General features: G+C 32.9%; 2 protein-coding genes across 5 annotated transcripts in view; one reads left to right on the forward strand and one right to left on the reverse strand.

Moving 5' to 3' along the window:
* The window catches only part of LOC125057030 (dual specificity tyrosine-phosphorylation-regulated kinase 2), a 123394-nt gene that overhangs the window by 19632 nt on the left and 76764 nt on the right, over nt 1–26998 (reverse strand). The gene's annotated exons all lie outside the window — the stretch shown is intronic.
* Nucleotides 19127–25193, forward strand: LOC125057031. Its single transcript, XM_047660450.1, has 2 exons — nt 19127–19328; nt 23841–25193. Exons 1-2 carry the CDS (start codon nt 19287–19289, stop codon nt 24372–24374), a joined length of 576 nt encoding a protein of 191 aa, XP_047516406.1. The 5' UTR covers nt 19127–19286; the 3' UTR covers nt 24375–25193.

Genomic DNA, 26998 nt, shown 5'->3' on the forward strand with positions numbered 1-26998 from the left:
CGACTTTTAGTCTTATGCGACTTTCGACTAGTGGGAACGGGCTGTAAGATATATTTCCTATGTTAAACCTATTTTCCCAGCAGTGTTCCAACGAAAATGTAACTTATGAAGAAAAGCTTTTAAGAACTTAGAGCTTTCCGACTTTTTGACCTTTTATAAAAGTTTTGTATTACGTTGAATAAAAATTACCATAGTGAGACTGGCTTTATATTTGTTACGATGTTATAAGAACATTAAATAAATTGTGTTTATCTGTATTGCAAAATTAATGTATTTGTATAGAAAAGTTATCTATAAAAAATTTAAAGCAATTTTTCTAATTATTTACATACTATAAGTAACCGACACTATAGACAATAAAAAGTATTGCTATGGACGGCCCTGTAGCACGTGTGTATGTTTGTATGAACCATTGTAGCAAATGACATGTAAATTACTAACCTCGAACAATTGATCTATAATACGTGTTGGTGACGAGGCGAAGAAATAAAATACTATTTTCGAAAAAGTGTGCAGCTGCGGAAGCAGTGTCGAGCGGCGTGTAGTGTGGTCAGTGACCTCAGGTGAATGAACGAGACGATAGCACACCGCACGCTCGCCCGGCCCCCGCCCCCCGCAGTTGCATCACACTATTTATTAAAAACTAAACAAAGAACAATTTCGTCGTGCACATTCTCCCCCCAGTGCGACCTGCGCACTCTCTATCAGCAGCACGATGATCTTCTTGGAAAGTCTTTAAAGATTTCAGCCCTAGTCTGCACCTCGACCACGCGACTGACACCATCTTTGCCCAGGAAAGTCGACACGACCCTTCCCCTAGGCCACGTATTTCTGGGCAGGGTTCCATCCACCACGAGCACCAGAACTCCCAGCTCTGTAATCTTCCCTCAACCAGCCAGCCGTTGCCACGCCACCAAATTCGCCCGTGAACCGAAGCAATAATTTGAGTTCTGTGGGATAAGATAATGAACTTTAAAACTCCCCCCGTCATTCTTATTAGGCGCATCCAGGACGAAAATCTGGATGCGTCAGGCAAGCCAGTGATTAGGCGATTTCTTGCACAACAATCGACAACTGACAGTCGCTCTTCTCCTGAAGTTTCTTCAGTTACCGCCTCTTCTATTTTTCTCTTAGGCCAAGTCTCTTTTGGAGAATATAAGAAATTGGATCCCCGAAACCATCGATGATACCTATTCGAGGTACATATAACTTCAGGTCTGTTACTCGCCCATTTTTGTAAATGAAATTTACCTTGACGGTGCACAAAACTGACTTCTTTTGCTATACGCTTAGCTTCTTTCACAGAATCAAAACTCTGGAGATAATCATCCATGTAGTGATTGCGACAAATTGCATCTGCAGCTTCAGGGTACTCCCGTCGATATTTTCCAGCATTTAGATTTTTAATATAAATGGCAGTACAAGGTGAAGACGCCGCGCCAAAAATCACTCTTGTCATACGATATTCTTGAGGTTCATTTTCGCGTCTATCACCTCGCCATAAAAGACGCAATGCATCCCTGTCCTCAGTCCTGATTTTGATTTGAAGAAACATTTCACGAATATCTCCTGACACAGCAATTGGTCTTTGTCGAAAGCGCATCAAACCTCCAGGTAGTGAATGTAACAGATCTGGTCCGGTAAGTAACATGTCATTCAAGGATATCCCATTCGTTTTAGCAGCAGCGTCCAGAACGATTCGCGGTTTCGGTTTTGATGGATTAATCACAGCAGAATGTGGTAGGTACCAAGTGCGGCCAGAACGAGACGAAGGTAGGGCCTCCTCAGCATAGCCACATTCTAAAAGATACTCAATTTGAGCATTATACTCCATCTTCTGCTTAGGGTTTTTATCTAATTTCTTCTCAATCGCTATCAATCTTCTTAAAGCATTCTCTCTATTTTCTGGTAACTCCAGTTCTTCTTTGCGCCACAGCAACCCCGATTTAAAACGTCCATCAGGAAGACGGTGGCTGTAGCTCTTTAATAATGACAACGCGCGTTCCTCTGGATCATTTTTTGGACGTTTTTGTTCGATTCCTAGTGAATCTATACTTAAAAACTGTTTGAACAAATCTTCTAATTTATTTTCATTCTTTTCATCTTCTTCTTCACTATGATTTACGAGCTTTAATACACTAACTTTTCCAGACCCCTTAGTAGGCCCGTGCAATACCCAACCTAATTCTGTTAATGATGCAACTGGATCTCTGCACCCACCACTTCTTATCTTCCTCGAAATAATCAAATGCCAGTTGTCCTGGCCAATAAGAAGAGTAGGTGTACCTCGATCATATGTAAGATCCTCGGTTATTTCCAGAAGGTGATCACAACCTTCTATCATATCTGCATCCACCGATTGGTGATTAAGATTCAAACTATCTATTGTTCGTGCTTCTATTTTATGCTCCTTATACATGTGAACACCATTAATATAGAGACTCACTCTCCTTGAACTGGAAGCCTCCGTACGTGCTCCTGCTACCCCTTCAATAATAAAAGACTCTTCTGGACCTGTAAGTCCAATCTCAGAAGCAACTTCTTTCTCTATAAGAGTGACCGATGACCCCTCATCAAGCAATGCAAATGTAGTCATGGTCCCCTTGGGACCTCTCAATCTTACTGGCACAATCTTCAATAAAGCTCTACCCACTTTCTGTCGAGTCGCAGCTACAATAGCTGATTTTGCTGCTGGTTCTATTGGCGTCTCTAAGGGAGACGCTGAATAATGCAGAAGTGAATGATGAGACGCATTGCAGCCTTCGACCCCACATGGCTTATAGGAACACCTATGACGATGATTGCGACGTCCTAAACACCTAAAACACAGGTTCAAATCTTTAGCCTTCTCCCATCTACATTTACTCTCCAAGTCCATGAACTGTTTACAGTCTTTTATGTGATGTAAATGATGACAGATAGTACATTCATAGCTCTGTTTCTTTGGCGTTATGTACGTTCCAGGTGTTGCAGTAGTAGATGCCACATTTGTTACAAACGGTCTTCTTTGTGATGACGAGTGATTAACATTTTCAACTTGAGCATACCGACTGCAAAGGTCCGCCTCGCGGGAAAAGAAAGAAGATAATTTAACTAAATCCGCCTCTTCCTCAGGTCGCCCCGCAGCGTAGTCATACCAACGATACCTGAAAGTCGGTGTCATCTTCTCCACAACAGCTCTCACAGATTCCGGGTTAAACAAATAGCATTCCTTTTTTAAAGCCTTGATGACTGTAACAATATTGACTATCTTGCTTGAAAAAATACAAATATCACGAGGATTATCAGAAAGTTTTGAAAGTTGTTTAATCTTGTCTATCTCCATAATAACTAATGCATCAGGTCGTCCAAATCTTGCTTCCAAGAGTGACAAAATCTCTCCAGGCTCCACATCTGCTATAAACAAAGAAATGGCAGCTTCCTTGGCTGCCCCTTTCAGGCTTCTTCTTAGCCGCACCAAATTTTCCAATTTAGAGAAATTACTGCTAGTTTCATTATATGCTGCTCTAAACGCTAACCATTCACTACTTGCCCCGCTAAAAATTGGTAATTCGAATAGCGTTTTTGGGCTCTGCATCGCTCGTGCGGCTTCAGTAAGCGCAGATACGAGTGTCTTAATATCGAGCTGCTGATTCGAAGTTGTTTGAGCATCACGATCGTTTGAATCCAACCAATCTCTAACTAAACTATCTCTCTCTCTGAAGCCTTTATTTTCCGCCAAGCTATCCAGCTCACTACCCTGCGCTTCAATAGCCGCTAATTCAGCTTCAGCGAAAGCGGCCTTAGCGCAAGCCTCTTCTATTCTTGCAGCTGCTAATCTTTTTAAAGCCTCTGCCCGCTGCACACTCTTCTTGCTCATCACCGATCGCTTCTCCGAAGGAGCCTTAGGGTATTCGTGTAATGACTTCTCTGATTGATTATGAACGGCTGCCATTGATGCAGGAGCTGGCGCTTGCGGATTTGCTAAGTTATCGTCTTCATGTGTAGGATGTACTGGGGCCGATTCACATTTTACGGCCTGGCGTCTGAGCGACCTAGTAATTGGCATGTTTGGGAGAAAAAAAGTAATTAATCAATTTAAAAGAAATCTCACACTCAACACACACGCCACGCCCAAACGCACAAAAAATATAATTTTATTCACTACACAAACAAGTTATTGAAAAGAACTCGTTACTACGAAACGAAAACGAAAATAATTTACGTATTACGTACGAACACAACAGTAAAATACTATTATTTATAATTGTAATACCGCACTCGAGCACTATTATTTTATTTTATTTCAATACGCAACGTAAAAATTAAATCACGAAATTATTCACACTAATATTTTCATAAACACACACTTTAATATTATATAAATATAACTTAATGTCCATTTAGTTTCACAAAATATACAACGAACCCGAACTATTAATTAATCACTAACATTCACTTTTAACGTAGGTAGGTTCACTATCACAAAAAAATAATGAATACCAGTATGAAACAAATAACTATTTCAACAAGTATTTTATTTAAATACTTAAAACGAATCGAACGAACAATAATTTAATAGCTATTTATTCCATAATAGTAACTATTTTCACCTCACTAACACTTAAACAGGTATATTTATTACGTACTTCGATGAAACGAAACAAATAACTAATTAACTATTTAAATAATAAAACGAAACGAACAATAATTTTAAATAGCTATTAGATTTCACGAAATACGCAATTTACCTATAAAATAAATCACTGTGCATTCCGCAATAAAAGTACCTAACATATAAGAACCGAGAACAAAGGAAACACAGGGCGTGCGCGTGATTCACTGTAATATTCACTTGCACACAAAACTTCACGATTCAAATCACTTTTATACGATTACACACTTCACTAATTGTCTATAAATGTTCAAAGATCCGGCCGAAGACCAAAATGTTGGTGACGAGGCGAAGAAATAAAATACTATTTTCGAAAAAGTGTGCAGCTGCGGAAGCAGTGTCGAGCGGCGTGTAGTGTGGTCAGTGACCTCAGGTGAATGAACGAGACGATAGCACACCGCACGCTCGCCCGGCCCCCGCCCCCCGCAGTTGCATCACACTATTTATTAAAAACTAAACAAAGAACAATTTCGTCGTGCACAATACGTAATCACTACTACTATCAAAGTACTACAAAGGTATTATTATTGAGTATGCAATATATCGTATACATAATTAATCACCTAATTAACACATAAGCCACATAATGCCAGGAGAGTTCTAGAATTAATTACGCATTGAATATTATCAATTCCAGTAATTGTTTGTTTGTTACATTTGCTCTTAAAAAATCTTAGAATTGTTGTATATTATGTATGTATTGACCAAATAATAGTAATGACGTTATGTTTATCAAGCCAACTTGGCCCTTCAATTACTAAAAAAATTATCACCTTATACAAACGCGTCTATTTTATAATCCCATAAAATGAGAGATGAAATGTGAACAAGATATTAGTAGCTAGTTAATTAGGTCATTTCCTATATTAAATCTCATGGAAGAAATACTTTCCAAGAAGTTCAAGTCCGAGAAATGATCAATCGGCGACTTGTCAGTCGTGTAATGAGTGTTTGCGAACTCTGCCAAAAATGATTGACGTTTTAATCATTATTAGACGGTAGCCGCAAATTTGTATTCATTGAATTCAGACACAAATGTAGGTCCTTTTCCAACATCCATTATTGTTTATTAGGATTCTTATAAATTAATTATGTTGAAATTTTCTTTTTGCTGTTGGGTTTATAGTTTCTATAGTAATTGCATATATAGTATTCAATATCCTCTTTTTGTAGCGATGTAGCAATAATTATAACCAGTTAGCATAGTCGGATGCGTTGCCGGACTTTGAGGGGAGTGTTGTAACTAAGCTTGCTTTCTTTTTCATATTTATATTTAAATCTACTTTATTTGTACAATGCATCCTTGTGTACTTTATTATTAACGTTTTTGTAAGCATTATTTTTAGTTATGTTACATGTAACTTCTGTTACCTGACCAATAAATAAAACATTGCGGCCTTAAATTTCAAATAAATTGAAAATCGTTTAAGACAGTAAACGCATTTATGATATGTTTGTTTACTCAAATAAACAGCTCACCGAAAAATAAATAGGGAACGCACGAAACAGTTTTTAAATTCTCTTATTATGTTTACACTAATCGCTGAAAAGTGATCATCAATTAGAAGTGATATAACCAATACTCGAATTAGGTGAATGTCATAGCGTGGATAGAGTTACGACAGCATGACGTCAATGGCGTGTCGAAATCTTTACAATATAGGTTGAACAATAATTTCCAATTCATTTCACCGAGATAATTTTCACGGTATTTTAAAGAGGACACTCAATTCTGGAACGGGCAGTGTTGGCCTAGTGGCTTCAGCGTGCGACTATCATACCTGAGGTCGTAGGTTCGATCCCCGGCTGTGCACCAATGGACTTTCTTTCTATGTGCGCATTTAACATTTGCTCGAACGGTGAAGGAAAACATCGTGAGTAAACCGACATGTCTTAGACCCAAAAAGTCGACGGCTGGTGTCAGGCACTGGAGGCTGATCACCTACTTGCCTATTATATTTAAAAATGATCATGAAACAGATTCAGAAATCTGAGGCCAAGATCTAAAGAGGTTGTAGCGCCACTGATTTATTTTTATTTATTTAATTCTGGTACGGACACACCTAACTGTTACGAAGTTGAGAGTAATTTTAAAACGAACTTGTAATAGTGTGTTGTTATTAAAATCGATTAATATTTTTGGATTAAGGTAGTAGATGAGTTATAAAAAAATTTATAAGGGCACAAGAAACTTATACCAAGAAGACTGCCCATAAGTCGCCATCTTTGAATTATTATTAACAATAGTTCTGTAATAACTTCAGGAACGTGTGAGGAAAATTAGATTATCCGTAGCGAAACTGTAAAATGTTTCTACGAAATGCTGTATCGGTACTCAAAATTCATGAATATATTTTTCCTTATGTAAAATTAATTTAAAGAAATATATTTTATGTAAGTTTTACCATAAACTTTTAAATCTGTTCTAATATTAAAAAGTTGAAGGGTTTGTTTAGTTAAACGCACTAATTTCAGGAACTAATGGTTAGTCCATTTACCGAGAAAGATAAAACTGGTAGTACTATGTGTAAGCTATATATTTATTTTTTATAGGCAAACGGTCAGGAGGCTCACCTGATGTTAAGTGATACCGGCCCATGGACACTCTCAATGCCAGAGTGCGTTGCCGGCCTTTCAAGAATTGGTAAATATTTTAATTTCATATAAATGAAATTATTAAAAAAAATGAAACAATCCAACGCATTCGCGAAACAAAATAATGATCGGAGAGTCGGGCCTAACCTCACAGACCCTGGTAAGTAGAAAAATAAATTTTAGCATTTTGACATGCAAGTATGCCGTTCCATAATTCCTATTGCATTCTAGAATATTGATTAAATCGTCAATGGTACTAAATTGTAAATTTTGTAATCTCTGACAAGTTATAAACCAGATTTACTGCGCGTGGGCAACTAATAATTTTACACTTGGATTTGCAAGTTTACCGAAGTTCCGTTACGTTTGGGAGAAACATAATAAGGAAAAACATGAACAAACATTAAAATTTTGTTAGTTTAAAATCAATTTTTATGTGTAGTTAACACCAAATATGTATCAGAACTAACTAACAAAACCAATTTTTTGCATTCATATTATTAAATATGTGCTTGTATAAGTACCTACTGTACATATGTCAATATACATTATGAGAAACATTAAACGTTTGATTAAAAGAAAATCCCAACTCCATACAAAGAAATGATTTGACCCTCCTTGGGTGATAATGCAACCTCACATTACAATATTTAATTATCTCAAATAGTATTATTACACGTAACACAAGGTTCTATGTGTATATTTCCGGCTAGATCTGTAAAAATCTCAATGATGCGCGCGAGATAAACAAACGTAAACAAAAGAACGGCTGATAAATCAATTGTTAGACCAAACATTGCTTACCCTGAAACATTTCCGGCATCTTCCTTCACCTTGACATACACTTCCGATTGTAATTCAAAAAAGGAACAGTATTTTTATCATTGGTCCGCATACATATTGTATTTATTGTATTATTACAGCTCTAAAAACCCTGGCGCATTAGATTTTATCTGGTTTCTTTATTATTTTTTAAAGGGATATATGCCGTTGATTTTTGAACCAGTCTTATATAGACAAGAAGGATTTATATTTTACTAGCTGACCTGGCAAACGTCGTTTTGCCATGTATATCATTTATATTAAAAAAAAGGTTGATCTTAGAGGGGTGAAAATTAGGGGTTGTATGTATTTTTTAATGCTGTATCATAAAAAAATATCTAAAATTAAAAAAAACTATGTTTTGGGGTGGACTACCCTTAAGATTTAGGGGGATGAACAATAGATGTTGTCCGATTCTCAGACATACCCAATATGCACACAAAATTTCATGAGAATTGGTCAAGCCGTTTCGGAGGAGTTTAACTACAAACACCGCGACACGAGAATTTTATATATTAGATTAGGAACACCGTGCGCATCTCACAAGCGTGGCAATTATTCGTGGAATATCTAAGAGCCGCGAACATCACTTAGTGTGTCACTATGAAACAAAAAATCTCGTAACTATTCAGAATTGCAAGAAATTATTAATATAAAATAAGTTGTCTTTTTAAATAAGATATAAAAGTAGTAATATTTATACTTGAATAAATTTTATTATCTTCATCAAAGGTGAACGAAGCGAACCGTTAGAAAACTAAACAGAGCTTACACAATGACCGTTATTTTCAGCTATTAATTGCGAATTCCGTGAATACGGTAATTTATCCGTTTATTTTGACGGTAAAAATGAGGTCAGGAAAATCAAAACCGCGACAGATGAGACCTTCGGGAATGCGAAAAGGAGCGATGCTTTAGAATAGATTATTATCTGACGATTTAAAAATACATTACATTAAATATGTGTATTTAGTTTTTGAAGTAGGAGGCGCTACTATGAACAAGTTCTTTTTTGGTAGATGAAATAAAAAAAGTGCGTGCGTACAAAGTACACATGTTCTTTGACACTAATTTTTAAATCTTGTTCATATTTATACAAATCTATACCTTTAGATTTCCGAGACTTAGAGGGAGGGAAAAAAGAAGTTATGTTAAGAATTTAATAAATGTAATTGTCATTAAAATATTAAGTGTCGAAAATTAATACAAATTTTAAATTTAATTTTTTAAATTTATTTCTTCTATAGTAAAATTACGTCGCATTTTAATTTACAATTCGTCATTTGAGATTTCAATAAATTATTTTGCATAAAATACTAATATTTCATAAATTGTCATTGCGAAATTTAAATTTTAAAAATAGAATTTCTATAAGGTATTTCGCCCTTCTCACTCTCTCATTTTACTGCGTTTAACCCGTAAAAATTTTACCCTCATGATCCTAAAGAAGTTCCACTTCAAAAAAACCAAGACTTACTGAAAAATATTAAGTTAGAAGGTATATTATATTTGAGTTCAAAATCGTAAGTACGCGTAACTTTACTTTTCAGTCCCACTTTGTGACCCCTTTCCGGTTCTAATTAAAAAATCCCGCAGAGATACGTCGTTGTCAACTAGACACATGAAAAATTGAGCCATTTCGCAGCCATTTCTAATAAAATTCGCGGTATTTTTCGGCACAAAATAATGTCGACCGATCAGGATGACATTTCTCCACGTGTGTGTGACATACATTTGTGTTATGTAATTTTGTGTGAGATAAATAATTTTCAAAAGAATGTGTCTTGGATACAAAAAAGCAATTACAAACTATGATATTTTTTTACGGAATCACGCTGTTGGCTTTAACAGGAATGGAATGGAATGGAATCTTACTGGAGTGAGCGAAGTTGGAAGGGCCATGCCTTCCTCGGTGAAGGAGGTTTTAACCATAATACAAAAAAATCCATACATTTATATTATCTATCTCATTGAAATATTATTTTTGCAGATCTCATGGTCTCGCCAAAACGCTATTGCTATTTATGGTACTGCGGTATCGAACTTCCGTAACGGAGTATGAGAATGATGGAATAGAGTTCAAATGAATGTCTATGCTATAATATAACCAGTGTATAAGACTAAATCGAGATTAGTCGCCGTTGACGGCCACACACGAGAACATTACGGTTTATGCTTAATTTATCAACTAGTTTATGAAATTACCTGATTTTCAGTAGGTAGGTACTCTCATCGTATAAAATCTACGACACAGGTGAATATCAAATACGATTACTCCACGTAGTTCCGGGTAAATCCCAATCACAAAAATAGAAATACCTACTAATTCTAGTATTGTGATTCACGCTTTTAAATTTTATCACACACGTGTTACATTGCGTAATTTACAACATGAAACGTTATTCATTGAGGACTGAGGTATGTTATCTTATCGTTTATTTTCCTCTTTTTAAACAAAATGTACTTTAAATGCACTAATGACATTTTAAAATAATTAAAAAAGAATATTAAATGTGTTCATTATTAATTAATATTTTTATATACAAGGGCACGAAGGCTTTTAACAGACCAATTCTGGAAACTTTAATCATTCAAACAAGTGCGTAGATTCCAGACCTAAACTTGAACATACGCACATATACAAGTATATGTCTTACCGCCTTTCAAGTTTTTATTATTCACTTATTCAGTATTAATATTGTAAATATTAATAACCTTCAAGCTCAATTTCTTTAAACCATATTATGAAATTACTGCAAACATCAATGCTAAATAAATCGTTAAATCGCAAGTGTTTACGCAACCTTAATATATTAACCAACAACTCCATTCCAAGAAAGACCGCATCCTTGCCGAAATGTAGAAAAAATCGTAAAATTTTTAACATGTCGATTTCGAGGTTTATCGATTTCCCGGAAATTAATTGCAACTTAATCGTGCCGACCCGAAACGCATTTGGGTCGAGTAATTTTTAAGGTATGTAAATATGTCAATATTAAGTACTAATTGCACATAAAAACGTCAGGAAGTTGAATTTTGTATGCCATTATAAATTATGTCCTGGCATTAATCATTATCCTTTTAAAGGCGTTTTAGGAATCTTTTAGGAGAAATGGAACACTGTGGCATGTAAGCTTGGATCTTCTCGTTTGTAAATTAGATTACACAAACAGTATGAGTGCGGTTTTGTTTGCTTAACGCATCTTACGTTTCCTTGTGAAGTAAAAGGTACGTGGAATTATGACTTAAGAATTTATTGCTGTATGGCCCCTACGTCATATGTTGTAATGTTTTATTAATTATTCAGTTAAATTCAACTTAAAAATATACTGACTATGTGATATCCTTACATATTAAAGAATTAATTAGCAAACTAATTTTAATTAATAAAATTAATTTTACGGTTTACAATAGTATGGTTCCTAAGCTTTAGATGTATTACGATTTTATGTAAATTACCTAAACATAGCAATTATTATTACGGTAAAAATAACACGGAACTCCAATCTGTACATGATTTTAATGTTTTTAACTCCGCTTTATAACCATCACAAATCCATCTCAAACGGATCAAAATGTCATCCCAAAACACGTAACATTTTGCATACTGAGTAATACGAATTTCTCCCAATTACATGACACACAAAACTTTTACGGCTAACTGAAAACAGATGTAAGAGCTTTGTTAGTCGATAAAAAAATTCTGTAAGACGCAAAACGTAATGCGTTGACGGAATTACAGCAAGTTGGCATGTAATAGGGTCAAGTGTTATGTGATATTAACTTTGCGATTTAATTTTTTGCTAGCAACTAGCCCGTACTAATATTTTCATCATTTGTATCTGCCTGCAGCTACATTCCTGGTAAATGTTTCAAAAAACAACACTTTTTTATATATTATGACAACAATAATGTAAGTTAGTTACAAACAAAGCTTTGTATCTAAAGAAGTCTTTTAATAGTGATTAAAAATGAATGTAAAAACTAACAGAAAAAAGAAATAACGTAGATACTTTTTATATTTATAAATGCGAAAATAATTATTTTCTAGATAATTCTATAACTTAATCACATAAGCAATGAACAGTACATTCAATTGATATTACGACACTTATATTTTCCTTTTTAATCATTCAGCATTTCTGTATTACGAGAAAATATAAAACGACAATAAAATTTTCGTCCCTCACACGATTTATATGTTGCTCGTAATGGCTTGACCAAGTTTTGCGGTGAACTGAAAAATGTCGCAATTAATTCGAGTCGTTGCTAGCTGCTGCTAAAGTGGCAATTTGTACTTTTAAATTATAGGATTGATATTACAATTTAACGCCAAGATTGATATATAATAATCGTTTTATGAAAACCTATCAATGAACATAATAATAATAATGGATGAAGCAAAAGTATCTTTAATTCATAGTTAGGGACATGCGTAAAACCGGGACATTCTAAATTCCTATATTATTACTAGTTGAAGCGCTAACTAAGAAAGAAGTGATCAGTAAAACAGAATGTCTCTCTTAATTAATATCTTTGTGAAGGGTTTACAGAAATTTTGAACAAAACGCACGCGAGTTTCAGCCATACGAATCTGTTTTCCTTGTCTAATTCGCTGAAAACAGCGTGAAGTCAGAGATGAAAATCGTACAGCAAAAAATCAAGGATGAAGTTTCTAAGAATTTTCACGTGCACGAATCGATAGGTTTACATAATTATATTTACCTACATATAGATTTTTTCTAGTATACTTTGACACTAGTAATTGATGATGTTATAGATATTATAGTAGTAGTATCTCTCTATCTCACTCATTCATAACGAACGCATGGGGTTTCCTTGATTGACTCTCCGATTAGATTAACTGCATCTTATTCATCCTATTTTATTTTTCTTGTAACGCTTATTAGAATTTCGTGTATAAAATGCTTACAGCTTAAGACGTGACTTTGACTTTAACTTTTGTTATCAATGCAGACTCTACTAGGGTTATCAAAACAGGATAAATATTTTCGTTAATAGGTCAGTATGTTATTTGAAGCGCCTGCGTCACGTTGCTGACTGCATGGCTATCGGCGCGTGCGCATCCTTACGTAAACAATGTGACATGTTATGACAATACGATGATTACGGCCTGTGCGAATCAAAGATAAATAACCAGATAAATACATAATATAAGAGTACATATTGTAATCATGCTTATTTTATAAATAAATTTTTTACGAGAAAATTGAGAGATCTGTTAAGTAATTCAACTAAACTTTTAGTTTTAACATTTGACCATTGCTAAAGTAATTTTTAAGGGAACTACTAATAATATAAATAATTCTAGTAACCTAATTAATATTACTAATATCTATTTTAGAGCTGTTAAAAAATATTTTTAATTTGTTTTTACTTTCTAATTGAAATGAATCTACCTTGTCCTTATCTACGATTATTACTAGCATGCTATTAAAAATTGTTTATTGAGTTGCAAGTGAAAGTGATTCATCAAAGGAATCACAAAGGGCGGGGCTCTGGTTTCATTAGGGAAACCGAACGGTCGCTTTTCCGCCCTTTTTCGTGATGTAACCATAAATAAAGCTTTATTAAGGTTTCTTGTAATAAAAAGTATATTGTTCACTAGGAAAACATGACACAACACCGAGATAAATAACTTTTTTAATATGAAAAGAATTGCTATATCGGAAGAACATATTTTTACTAGTTCGTCTTTAGTGACCTAAACGGCCTTATATGCGGACTAAATATACCGTATATGTTTGCACAGTAACCATTTTAAAGACATCGTATCAACTATGGTTACCAAAACGGTACTTTCAATAGACCATGCTTTATAATATAAGGGCTGTGAGTGTTTTAATTTGTTATAATGTCATTTCTTTATTAAGAACTTAACTAACTACCGTAGTATATAAGTAAGCTTATAGAAAGAGTATCAAGTGTGGGTGAGAGTTTATTAAAAACTGTGGAGTTGTATGTTTGTCTATCAAAAAAAATCTTAAGTTTTTTTAAGCTCCATAATATATTACGCCGAAACTAGATAAAAATCAACCTACATATGTACTTTGTAATTTATTTTTATACTTTTTCAACTAAGAACCGAGTATTTATAGGGAAAAGTTCAAGGCCAACCCAGGTGCCCGTATAACCTTAACCTGAAAATTAATGATAGTGCTGTTTCTAAGCAGAATATTAACGCGGCCACTGACTATTTATGATGTCTGACAAAGCTTTAATTTTAATATCAACACCATTTTTTTAATCATATATTATTTTTTTCATTAATATACTTGGCTTGTCTTGAAAGGAGATTCTATCCAGTAACATTTAACTTATTTTTCTATGCGTTATTTATAACTTTTTAATAATTAATATAATTTTTGAAGTTATACTTCTTTAGGCGCGTTATGAAAATTTGATGAGAGTGAAATTTTACGATGCGCGCGCACCTATGACACAAAATTCGGAGTGTGATTATAGCGTGCGCAATCTACAAAAGAAATAGAATATAAGCTAACTTCACGCATATTCTATTTCTTAGCTTAGCAGCTTAACAAGAATTTTGAATATCCATGACAATTGACATCTGACATTGACATTTACCTTTTAAACAAATATAGGAGTTTGAATTATTGTTTAAAATAAAAGATTATCTATGTATCTAGTTATTTTCATTATACAAGTGCGAATTTTATATGTGCGTCTGAATTATAATCAGAAGTGATTTAAATTTAATATCTAAATCAAAACTAATTAATATGATAAAATATTTGTGAAAAAACTGTGCCAACCTTCCTGAGTGCTTCAATACAATTGAGGTTAACTATCCGTAGGTATTATCGAGTATTATTGTTGATTAAAACTGAAACATGAACCATTATTCATTGCTTATGTTTATTGCGTTTGTTACAGCAACGTTTTAGAAATATTCTATATATCAATAATTGAGAACAAAGATTTAAGCACGAATACTAATAAGGAGAAAATGAAGGCTTGGAGCGATATAACAGAGAAGTAAACATTTTAATAAGTACCTGCATCTCAAAAAAATGACCACATTATTTAATCAAAACATGTAATTTTTCAGATTTAATCTAGCAAATATAAGGACAAGAGACAAAAAACAATTGATGAATCAGTGGAAGTGCACTAAATTGAATACAAAAAAAGAGTTGTCATCTTATCGCCGTGAAACATCTAAAACTGGAGGTGGAACAAAGCCACCATCACCTTCTCGAGACACAATGGATATGGCAGAGATGATACCGCAACGGTTTGAAGTAGATTTCAATGAATTTGATTGTGATGGTGTCGAGGTAGGAATGTTAATTATAAATATGATGTATGGTAATGTTCAAGGTTCAACCTTTCAAGCATAGGCATATGCTCACAACAGTACTTTATTCCCCTACAGGTAGTTAGAGATATTGTAATACCTCAAAACATCCATGTTGCACTTGTAGTACCGAAACTCTGTCCAGCCAGAAGTGAGCCCATTCCCACTTATAATGGACAGTGGGTATAATACACCTTAATACCTGAGTGCGAACCACTCACCATGATACTTAAATTAATAGATGTTATTTATATATTTCAGGATATTACAAATAAAATCATTTTGGAAACAATTGATATCCCAAAAGCCAACAATGACAAGGTAATAAATCAGTTTTGACATAACTTGAATACTAAAAAAGCCAAACAAAGGTGTGCACAACAGTGACAACATATTTACAATTTCATTATTTTGTAGGATTAAAGAAAGGTTAAAGAAAATCATGTCGAACTGAACAACAAGAATCCCCAAACAACTCCAAAGAAACCTACAAGGAAGACACCGGTATTATATTTAAATTATCTCTATCTCTAAATAGAATAAAAGAAAGTTGCTATCCAGGTCTGTAGCATGTGCTACAAATTATATTATTAACACATTTATATAATTATATTAATATAAATGTGTTAAAAAATTTATAATGTGAATTATAAAAAAATTTAAGTTTTGCATGGACAGAGCTTAAATTAATATTCTCTTATTTGTTGCAGAAAGCAAGTAGTAGTTTTAGTTTTGGAGAAGCCTCGTAGATGCACAACCAAGTAATGATTAATTTAAAATTACAAACCGAAATTCTGATGAAGACAGTCACTTAAAAATAAATAGTATAATGAAATAAAAATGTTTTAAAGATAAATAGTGTTTTATTTGTTTAATGTAAGAGAATAATAATAAATATTTATTTAATTAATTTTTCAAATGTAAACTGAACTTTATTGACTTTAATGACTCCTTTTCCAGTCTTTGATTATTTAATTGTAATTAATTATTTGCATGCAATCAAAAACTATTTTTAATAATGCCAAAGAAGTATAACTTCTTACGCGCGTACATAAGTACACGCACCCTTTTTTTTATTAAATTAATAAAATTTGTAATTTAAAAATATCAGAAGAACATGTATCATCCGAGTAAACTGGAAGACACATATTTGAGGTTGGGCCGGCGTTACGCAGTAAGACGAAGGAGCTATAAGTACCAGGGCAACATAAATCACAAAGGAACATCAACACTCGCACTATTTACAGTACATTTCATACACAATGTTCTGAGAACAACGGCCGGCAACTTGCGTTATGACGGGAGGATTTATGTAAACAAATAAAACCAGTTAGTAGGAAAGTTTTATTTACACTAAAGTATTGATTTCCCTATGGGCTATATTGGAATTTAATAAGTAGTAGGAAAGAATGGATTTTTTCAGATATAGAGCAATAGTGGATTAAACGCTGCCTCCATAGAATATCTGTTTTGAAATAGCATTAAAATAAACTATTTTTATCAACAAAATTTAAACCTATTAATGCAATTTTCTGGAAATTCCTATTTTATTATCGCTGTAATAAATCAACGTTAACTACAGAAGTGTTTTCACGTAAATTATTTTATTATCAAAGATATCGGCTATGTTTTACAATAGGGAAAACCTAGGAAAGTACAATAGTTGGAATTTCATTTAATTGTAGTATGCACACGAATAATTTAAAACGCATTTAATACAAGGCAAAAGTCAACAAAAAGGGCATCATATATCTATATCTTATATTCTTCAAGTCTAGAAAACTTTTGGATACGTATATAATATATATATATTATATATATCATATCATTAATATTATTTACATTTATCTTCCCCGTAGGTTTGATACAATTCAATTTACAACTTATCTTGTTCAAGTAAACGATATTATATTTAGTATCATTATTCATAAATCACACAAATTGCTTGCTCGTACTATTTAACATTAGTGATTACTGGCCGCTATATGCAAACAATTTGAGGGCTGTAAGAATATCGATAAATATAATTTGAATTTATTAAAATGTCAATTTGTTAGGTACGTAGAAACATTATTTTAGTTGTAAGTTGGTGAGTGATATTATACCCTGTTCGTTGCTACTAAGTAGTCTTTTAACGTGACTACAACTGTACAATATATCAAAAAGTAATTTATATAAGAATAAAAAAATATATGATAATAATGAGAGGTCTCTATAACAATTTGTTAGCTGTATTTTGAATGTAAAAGGTAGAAAAAGCTCGTTACCGAAAGCTACCGAAATCTTTGTCTAAAGAAAAGAAAATGTTCAAACCAAAATATTAATAATAAATAAATCATGATCATTTGTTAATCTAATAGGCAAGTAGGTGATCAGCCTCCTGTGCCTCACACTAGTCGACTTTTTTGGTCTAAGGCAATGGTTTCCTCACGATGTTTTCACCGTTCGAGAGAATGTTAAATGCGCATATAAAAAGAAAGTCCATTGTTGCAGAGCCGGGATTCGAACCTCAGGGATGAGAGTCGCATGCTGAAGTCACTAGGCCAACGCTGCTGAAGAAAATCTTCGTTTATTCAACGTTATTCCGACAACCCTAAACGAATTAATCTATTAATGGGCAATGAACGCTTGTAACCAATAATGTCATTGACTCGTTGACGTCAGCGTTTTCGAGTGCACTGATGCACTCCTTAACCTGGTTGTAAAATGGAAATGCAGGCCCAATCTAGTCTGTATTTATAAACAAAGGATAATGAGGCAGGCTCATAATGGCCTGTTGCGGGGAACTGACCCAATTTGTGCTAGCAACGCATAAATTCCTGTAAAAAGCTTTTTTCAACGTGAAATTCATAGAACGAACTGAAATTCTACTGCATGGAAAGATGCGTAAGTTTGGTGTATTGCTTTTTTATTAATTAAGTTAATGGCATTATTATGCATACTTAATATGTATTATAAGAAATTAAAATTAAAATTATTCTGATAGATATACGACATTATGATGGATGATATAAACACGTAGAAAGATGAATTTAGTTTAATGTATCGATATGTTAAAGTTTAATTTAAATACTGCTGACTGACACTATTCCTTTTATTGTAACGACGCAGGAGACCTTCCTTGTAATATTGTATCAGAAAAGATCTGAAAGAAATTAAATTACATATTCACCGATGAATGTGGACAAATTCGAGTGATGGTATTACGCAACCAGCGTTGACCTACTTCAACGTTCAACGTCCTAAAACAATAGTTTTTTTGTTCAGAAAAAAAAGAGTCCAAATATAGTTAATGAAATTAATATATTTTCCTAAATATAATATTGTGTATTAAATTTATGCTCAAGAGAACAAGAGCTTTTGTCAATTCTGACCTCATTCTAATATAATAATAATAAAACCTTATTCATGGTTAAATATGGTTGTGACAAAATTTATCTAATTACGAGCCCCTGAGTTGACTAGATTACAATTATTCCGTATTCCGTATTTAAGAAAAAAATATTTTATTACAGTATTGATATTTTGAAATTTTAAAAGAAAATCGGGATTCTTAAGCTTCGAATAAGGACAATGATTATTTCATCTATCGCGAAATGTGGTATTTAAGTTGAGAAGAAAGCTAGGTATATATAGTATTCCCCGAACGAAATGACTACACGCTAAGTGGAAGTAACATCTTCCTGAAATCCGCCCTCAGGCGACCTATAAATATTTTCGCTGCAATGATTTCAGTTCAGTCGTTCAGGAAAGCTTGGAGTGAACACAGTGCCAATATCCACGGCTAGCCAGCGACAACGTGTCTATCCCGTTTTCATTTGATTACTCCATACGTTTCGTAATTTGGCGTGATATCAAAACAGTGTTGTGATAATGTTGGACAAAACTATCTTGGGAGGCAGTTGGGAGAGTGTGGTAAGTTTCAAGTGAACTTTCAATGTTTAGAAGTAAAGTTCCATACCTAAAGTCACCCTCCTTTTATGAGCTAAGTAGTAGGACATCTCAGTTATTTGATCTGAACCTTTTTATTCTGAAACTCAAACTAGGATCGTCTCACTCTATTGGAAAGCGACCAATTCAATTTTTTTTTTAATTTGATTACAAAGCCTCTTGGGTACTTAGAATTTAAATTAAGTCTAATATAATATCAACTGAAACTCTAAAGGAATTAAGATTGTGTTAAAAGAATTTTTGTTTATTTAGCTCAATGTAAACATTTATTGCACTTTTGACAGGTTCACTTGTCTGATTTGTGTATATCAATCAGTTAGCCGTGCCCTTCAAATCGTGATCAAATATAACCTTGTAAAAACTTTTTATACTATGATCGATAAAGAAATTATTTACGGTAATCTATTACCGATTGAAATATAACATTTTAATTAACTTGGATCATATTCTGAATTTCCGATTCCTAGACATTAATAATTTAGAAATAAAAGAATGGCAAAAGCAAACAATTCTAATATAGAAAGTATCAAATTATCTATTGTTTTTATTTTATCAATACTTCGATCATAATGTTCACTGGTTGGCGAATTAAACAACTTTCACTGATCGAGAATAAGTTCACAAAGGTTTCATATTTTCATAATTGGCAACATGAAATAAGAACAAAAAATAATACATTTATACCTAATATCAAACCGCTATATTTAACAAGCTTCCAAGCACGAATAACTTCGTAGAGGTGTAATAAATTCAAAGATTTTATATTCAACATTGACGAACTATAAGTTTCTACTCAATAGAAATATACACAGAAATCCGTCACACTTCAACCCTTAGATGATTGCGGGTCTATGAACTCCTTTGAGAACTAAAAAGTAAATTTATTAATATTTCAAAATACACATATTTTATATATTTGAACCTCTCTTTAAGGAAAATGTATGCTTTTGAATATCTATGATTAGTGACACTTATCGCCTAATTCTACACTTGTTAAAAAGTTTAAAGAAGCCTCAAAATGAGAACATTTCTCTGATGTAAATTACCAGTTAGTCAACTCTCCCTACACTGGTTTATAGTTTCGAAAGTAGAGATTAATAGATAAGAGTGACAGCTTTAAAATAATCGACACAGATTTTTTAGTCAGAATAAATTATATTATTTCTCATATGGAAATTAATAAAAAATATACAAACAATTGTATTTTGTTTGAAGAAAACGGAGTTTATAAAGATATTGCGGCAATTTTTTTTTATTTAAGCATTAAAACTATTATTAACATGTCGAACCAACGCATGTAATAAAAAGTTAAAACTCATTATTGACAAAAAATAACCTTAGACAACTAAACAATAGATGTTTTTTATTTATTTCTAATTACTCAAAAAAATATCGGGTATAAATCAATCTAGATAAATGACTTACAATAAATTTATGCAAATTTTTCAATCAATTCATACAATCAATTTCAAGGATATCAAGAGTTCATTGACCTATAGCTTGATTTAAATTGTGCTATTAGTATTAAGTATTTACATACTCAAACTTCAAAGTCGTTAGTTAAGCTTTAGTCATTTAATAAAGATCCAATTCAATTGTAAACAGAAGAAGGTGTTTTAACGTTAGATTAAATTTAATTAAAGACTTTGAGTATAGCTGTTAGTCATACTTTAAGCACGTAGGCACGTTAGTCACACGTTCCAATATAAAGTATACCTACGCATCGTTTACGAAAACCAGAGTTAAATTATATATATATATATAATAATATATTGTTATCGGTTATGATTAGGTTTCTAGCCAGCCCGTATGGCTCAGTGTCCATTGATCACGGTCTATATGTAAAATACTGTTTTGTTCTTGGGTTTTTCTCTCAAACGCAAGGGTGGCTTTTTTTTTTAATTTTTTTTATGGCTCTGGCACGATTTGTGCATTAGCCAGCGTCAAGTATAGGATTTTTTATAATTCGTGCTTGTCTTTAGAAATTCGACCGTGTCCTCCATGTACGGTTTAGGCTCTCGCCTGGTACCGCACAACCCTCCCAAAGGCCGAGAACAAATTTAAATTAATTTAAAACTTGCCCTCGAACCGGGAATCGAACCCGGTACCCCTCACCTAGAGGGTGGATGTTATCTTTTACCATACGAAGTTGCCCACAGAAAAAATACACATATGGGCACGAACATGATTGGGAAAATGATCGATAATACGTTTTATGTATAACATCAAACTCGCGCCAACCTATATCGGTTATTAACCTTCATAGGAAACTCCAAAAATAACACCTAACTGAAAACGAAAATAGTTCAATACGAATATTTCGTGTACTAGATCGATTTTACAATTGAGAAAGGTCACACACGTAAACAGAATCGTCTAATTAATTATTTCTAATGGTGTTTTTTTAAATAATATATAAACGTGTTTGGTGTATCAGATACGAAATTTAACCGTAAGGAAATATTCCTTTGAATTATTTAAGTAAAAATTGTTTAAGCTAAAATCAAATTTTAAAAGTAATGTATCTAGCGCAAGACGAAATAGCTGTACATTTGTAGGAAAAAATAATGCAACGATTTATGCTAACGGTAAATTTTTTAGTATTTTTTGCCATTATTTCATTCTTTATTACTTCTAAGTTCTAACCAATTGTAAAAGCAGGTTTTATGGGGACACATCAGAATTAAAAGATATATTTTATGCCGCAAGCATTCTCAACTAAGTATATATGTTAGAGTATCCTTAAATTAAGGAAACAAACGCCGAATACTCCATCACAGGGTTACGCGACTTAACTACAACACAACTAAAATTATCCCGATTTATTATTACACATACGTAACCTTCGATAATTCAGTATGACTTTATGAACGTGTAAAATTAACCCATGTCAAATATATCCTAGTATTACCTTCGTATTTTAATAACCTCCACAAATAACACAAACGCTTAGGACAGAAATACTAGGCGTATTTAACGAAATATTACCACACGAACACAAAATCGCAAACACGATGTCTTTGTATGGATACGGCTCACCGGATTTGACTAGTTTTAGATATTACCTGGAACAAAGATAGCTACATTAATTTCAGTTAACTTTAAAATAGGTTATAAATCCCTAATATCATAATGTTTAGTAAAAGAACGTCAATAATTGAAGAACCTGCATTTGATTATATTAGAATGTAAAGATAATACACAGTAGAGGTTATGAAAGCTGTTTAAATGATGTATGATTGGCACGATTGCTTTCGTTGGATTTACAAAAACAACAGTGGGTTTAAAAGACATATTATATAACAGGTTTTTCAAGATGATGTCGTATTTATAATTACGAAGCAAACATTAAAAACTACAAATATTTCGTAACCTACATTCTCACAACATAATCTTGTTTAATTGCTCAGTGTTAACTAACATTGCTAATAGAAAAAACTATTTCAGCCTGACCCATTTCTTGTAACGACCTAAATTCGCGACACTGCACCTTTTTTACGAAATCATTAAAAATAATGTTACAAAACGCGTTCTGTCAAAACAAGCATCGAGGCGGATTTGTCGTGTCAAAAGCGGCGGACATTGAAATATCTTACCGCAAGATGTATCAATTTCTTTAAGAATTCGGGCAAAGATAATTTAAACAAATTACAAACGACAGCCGTAACCTGAATAACGTAACAAAAGTCCGTAATTAGCACAACTATTTTATTATTGTGCAATTTTGAAAATAGAATCTAAATATTTTGAATTAAAATAGAACGGTAGTTCCACATTAAGCAAACGTTCCATCTTTAACGTTTTCCAATAAACTGCTGTAGCGTCGTATCTATTTTCGCCTGACCCATTCTTAAACCGTTATAGCATTGCATATATTCGTGAAAACATACAATATGTTACACAAGCATTACATTAAAAGGGGATTACTATGTTAGTTACGAAACAGTCACCGTATTATAAAAGTCATTAATTTGAAAGCTTTTACTGCTTCAAAGCTTTAAACCGGTGACATTTTTAATAACGCATCGTTCAGTCTTTCTCAACCTCTGAGCCTGATGTTATTTTCAACTCATGACGTAGTACCGCTTATAACCTTTAGTTCAAGGAATCATCAATAAGATCTTTTGTTTTCGTAACAATGTTCCGAGACAGTCGAATATTATTAAATAGCCAACAATTGCCAACGCCTCCAGTGTTGTCGACTAGTTGGTTAGCCCGACAGGTGGTAACAGACATGTGGGCACCATTCGAAGGGCTCACATGACGACATAAACAGAGTTAGCTGATTTATTTAGTAACAAAAGATAAGGACAGCAATACCGACCTAACGCGCCCTTGCACGTACGATATTTACGATATTGGTACTTAAAATAATCCCTAAGATCACTGACGTAGTTTATGGGACAGCTGTTTGAGATTAATTAATTTATGAGACACATAGAATATTTTATTAATAGTGGACCTTTTTTATTACAGATTTCCCGAGACGATTATGAGGTCGAATATAGCCAGAGTCCCAGGGGATCGCCGTTGAAAGATACGTCAAATATTCAAGACGAACAGCCGTATATGATCAGTCGTCACAATCCAAATAAGACATTTCGGCGAGAATCAGTGATTGCCTCTTGGAAGAGTCTGAAAAAAGAACGAGAGCAAGCACTGGGCAAGCGCATCATTTATGTAGATGCTGACAGGTATGAAGACTACTATGGGCGTAATAAGGTAAAAAGATGTAAGAGCGAAAGGGCAGCTAACAACCCTCGGATGCCAAAGAAAGTAAAAAGGACATACTCAGTTCTATATCGGTACGATCCAAACGAAGAAAAAGTAGTCAAGGAGTACAAATACCAAGTTGGTAAAGAAGATCAGTCACCGTGTCAGACACCAATGCAAAAGTGGCATTCAGAGCCCTTCCTGCGGCCCGAAAGAACACCAAAGAAGAAAGTGAAGAGATCCATCACAACCCTTTTGAACATTAAGACAAAACTCTTAAATATCTTTAAAAGTTAAATGATAAGGTAGTGATAAGCTTTAGTTGCTCAATACAATGCATTTTATGTACTTTTTAGAGTTAGGTTGAACTTACCTACGGACATAATTAAAATGTAGGATAATTGCTCAGTCTACAGTTTTATAGACCTTGAAGCGGCCTATATGAAATTGATACTAAGTGTAGGTAATAGGTTATATTGTGATATTATTGTGTGTTGTGATTTATGAATGGACTTCAAATTATACTACAAGTATAGTTCTCAAGTTCTTTTTATTAGATAAGGCACTCATTGTATATTTTAAACTTGAATTTATCTTTTAAATTTAATGCATATTACGAGCTATATCATTATCCGGGTCAAGGTTAGATTTATTTATCTTAAACGATTAGTAAATACCCAATTTTTTTGAATAGTACAATGAGTGATCAATTGTAATTATTATATTAATGCATAATATAATAGTAATTACACTAAATGTTTATAATTCATTCCTATATTTATAGATAAGTGTGTTTAAATTTAGGTTTATGGCTTTCGTCAAGTAAGCAAAATTTACTAAATTCTTAACTTACGAGGTTATTAATAAAATGTTTATGGGTAGTTTTAATTGCTATAAGTCCCAAATTACTATTGAATTTTTTTCCTATGACATATTATTAAAACATGTACTAAAAGTTTCATAACTTTAGAAACATTTTTAATTATCATGTGTATATAAATAACAATAACGTATTCATAACAAGACAAACAATTTATGCTTATTATACGTACAATTATCAAACATATTAATACTAACCTATTTACAAGAAAAACCAATAAAAACTGTATACAATAATTTGTTGTTTTATTCCTCGAAATCACTTTAAAAGTAGCAATAAAAAAATCGTAACTATAGTTTATCACCAGTAGGCTATAAATTAAAAAGTTTATAAAACATGTTATTAAGAAGATTTAATTTTAAACGAAATGTTATAGCATTATTTTATTATTTTAGTGAGGTGAGCCAAACAATAGAACATAGTGTCTTGGATTCTTGTTATATTATGTATTATTAATTGATATGTCGTAGATTTATAAACGTATATATAAAGATTTTGAACCGACTTCAAAAAACCATATAGACTTAGAATTCGACTTGTATTTTTTAGTGTTTGATTAATGTTCATGTTATTTAACTCTTAACTAAAAAAATTAACTGTCTAGGAATTAGCGCTGTGGCATTAGTCTTTGTTGATATGAAACCAAATATTCGATTCCCAAGGAAGTATTACTTCAGATTGGTAGAACACAAATTATTTATGTAAAAAATGTGCCTGACCCATATTAAAACTTTACCTTAATTTAATGAAATAAAAAGGGCTGAAGGGTTACAAATTAACCCAATAACTTTATACATAAACTTTCGGAATCATAAATAAGCTAGCTTTTTTTTTTACATATTACATTAGATGTTTTTTTTTAAACTATATTTCTTTTGTATTTTATAGTTACCTGTTTAAATTTGTGTTCTATATTTTACTCACATTTTAGGTAATTTTTGCTGTAAAATATTTGTAAAATATAGAACACAAATTTAAACAGGTAACTATAAAATACGACAGAAATATAGTTTATAAAAAAAACATTATATGTGAAATCTATTGATCAAATGTATTAATTATTTAGATGATTTTAATCACTATTAAAAAAATTAACCCAAGCGACGACAAACGGTATGCGACATAACTTTTTTAATATAACTGAAGCCCACTTGGGCCACTTTGTCCTCAATTTGACTGCTTTAGGGAAAGTCACTTTTTAAAGATAAAATTAATGTATGCTGAGCAGCTGTGCTCTTTGTAATGGATATTACATTACCACTTCCGTTAGGCTACTTTAAGGGTAATTTTCGTTTATATACGTAGGCGATTTGGAAAATGGAAAGTTAAAACATCTTTTGATAAGTAACATCGCATCAATTGAGAAGTTGAATACTTAATTTCCAACACCTATAGATAATCCTTATAATGCGGAACAGACGGTGGCTTTATTTTTATTTATTTATTAAAGTTTACAACATCATACATAGTACTAAATCTACGGCATATTTTACAAAATATTTCATCTAAAATGTATGACAATTGGAGTAAACATAAGTGATACAAAAAAAATAAAACAATATTTACTAGATGAAATAAGCATACAAACAAAGTCACCAGAAATTGTTGGTAAAGCAGAAAAAAAAATCATCAGCAAAACAGCGAATTAGGTTCGAGATAGGCACCCAACAATGCTTTCTCTAAAACCGATCAGCCTACTACCGAATATATCCAGCTCCGGATAAGAACCGTTCAATCAGTTAAAATCGCGAAGAATTCGAACCTTCTCTTTGACCAGTTTGGTGGTCCATGCTTCCCAAAACAAACATCAATTTTTGATTAATGTACATAAAAAATAAATAATGACAAGTCGTTTCCCGATGCATGAATGTCGATAGATTCGTCGAAACATATCTTTTTGATTTATAAAAATACATTACACCACCATAACAATACACGTAAGACTAATTGACACCATAAATCGTTCGTTGCGTCTGAGCACGGTTAAGTTCAAGGTGTGAAGTGACCCTCATAGCTCTGACCAAATCGGGCAAGTTGATTT

Source organism: Pieris napi, chromosome 16 (assembly GCF_905475465.1).
Source record: "Pieris napi chromosome 16, ilPieNapi1.2, whole genome shotgun sequence".
NCBI classification, from domain to species: Eukaryota; Metazoa; Arthropoda; class Insecta; order Lepidoptera; family Pieridae; genus Pieris; species Pieris napi.

Excerpts from the sequence above, each read along its gene's own strand:
- LOC125057031 (XM_047660450.1), top strand. The coding sequence starts at position 19,287 with ATGTTGGACAAAACTATCTTGGGAGGCAGTTGGGAGAGTGTG. Across the intron at positions 19,329-23,840 it reads GAGGCAGTTGGGAGAGTGTG|ATTTCCCGAGACGATTATGA; the intron begins GTAAGTTTCAAG and ends TTTTTATTACAG.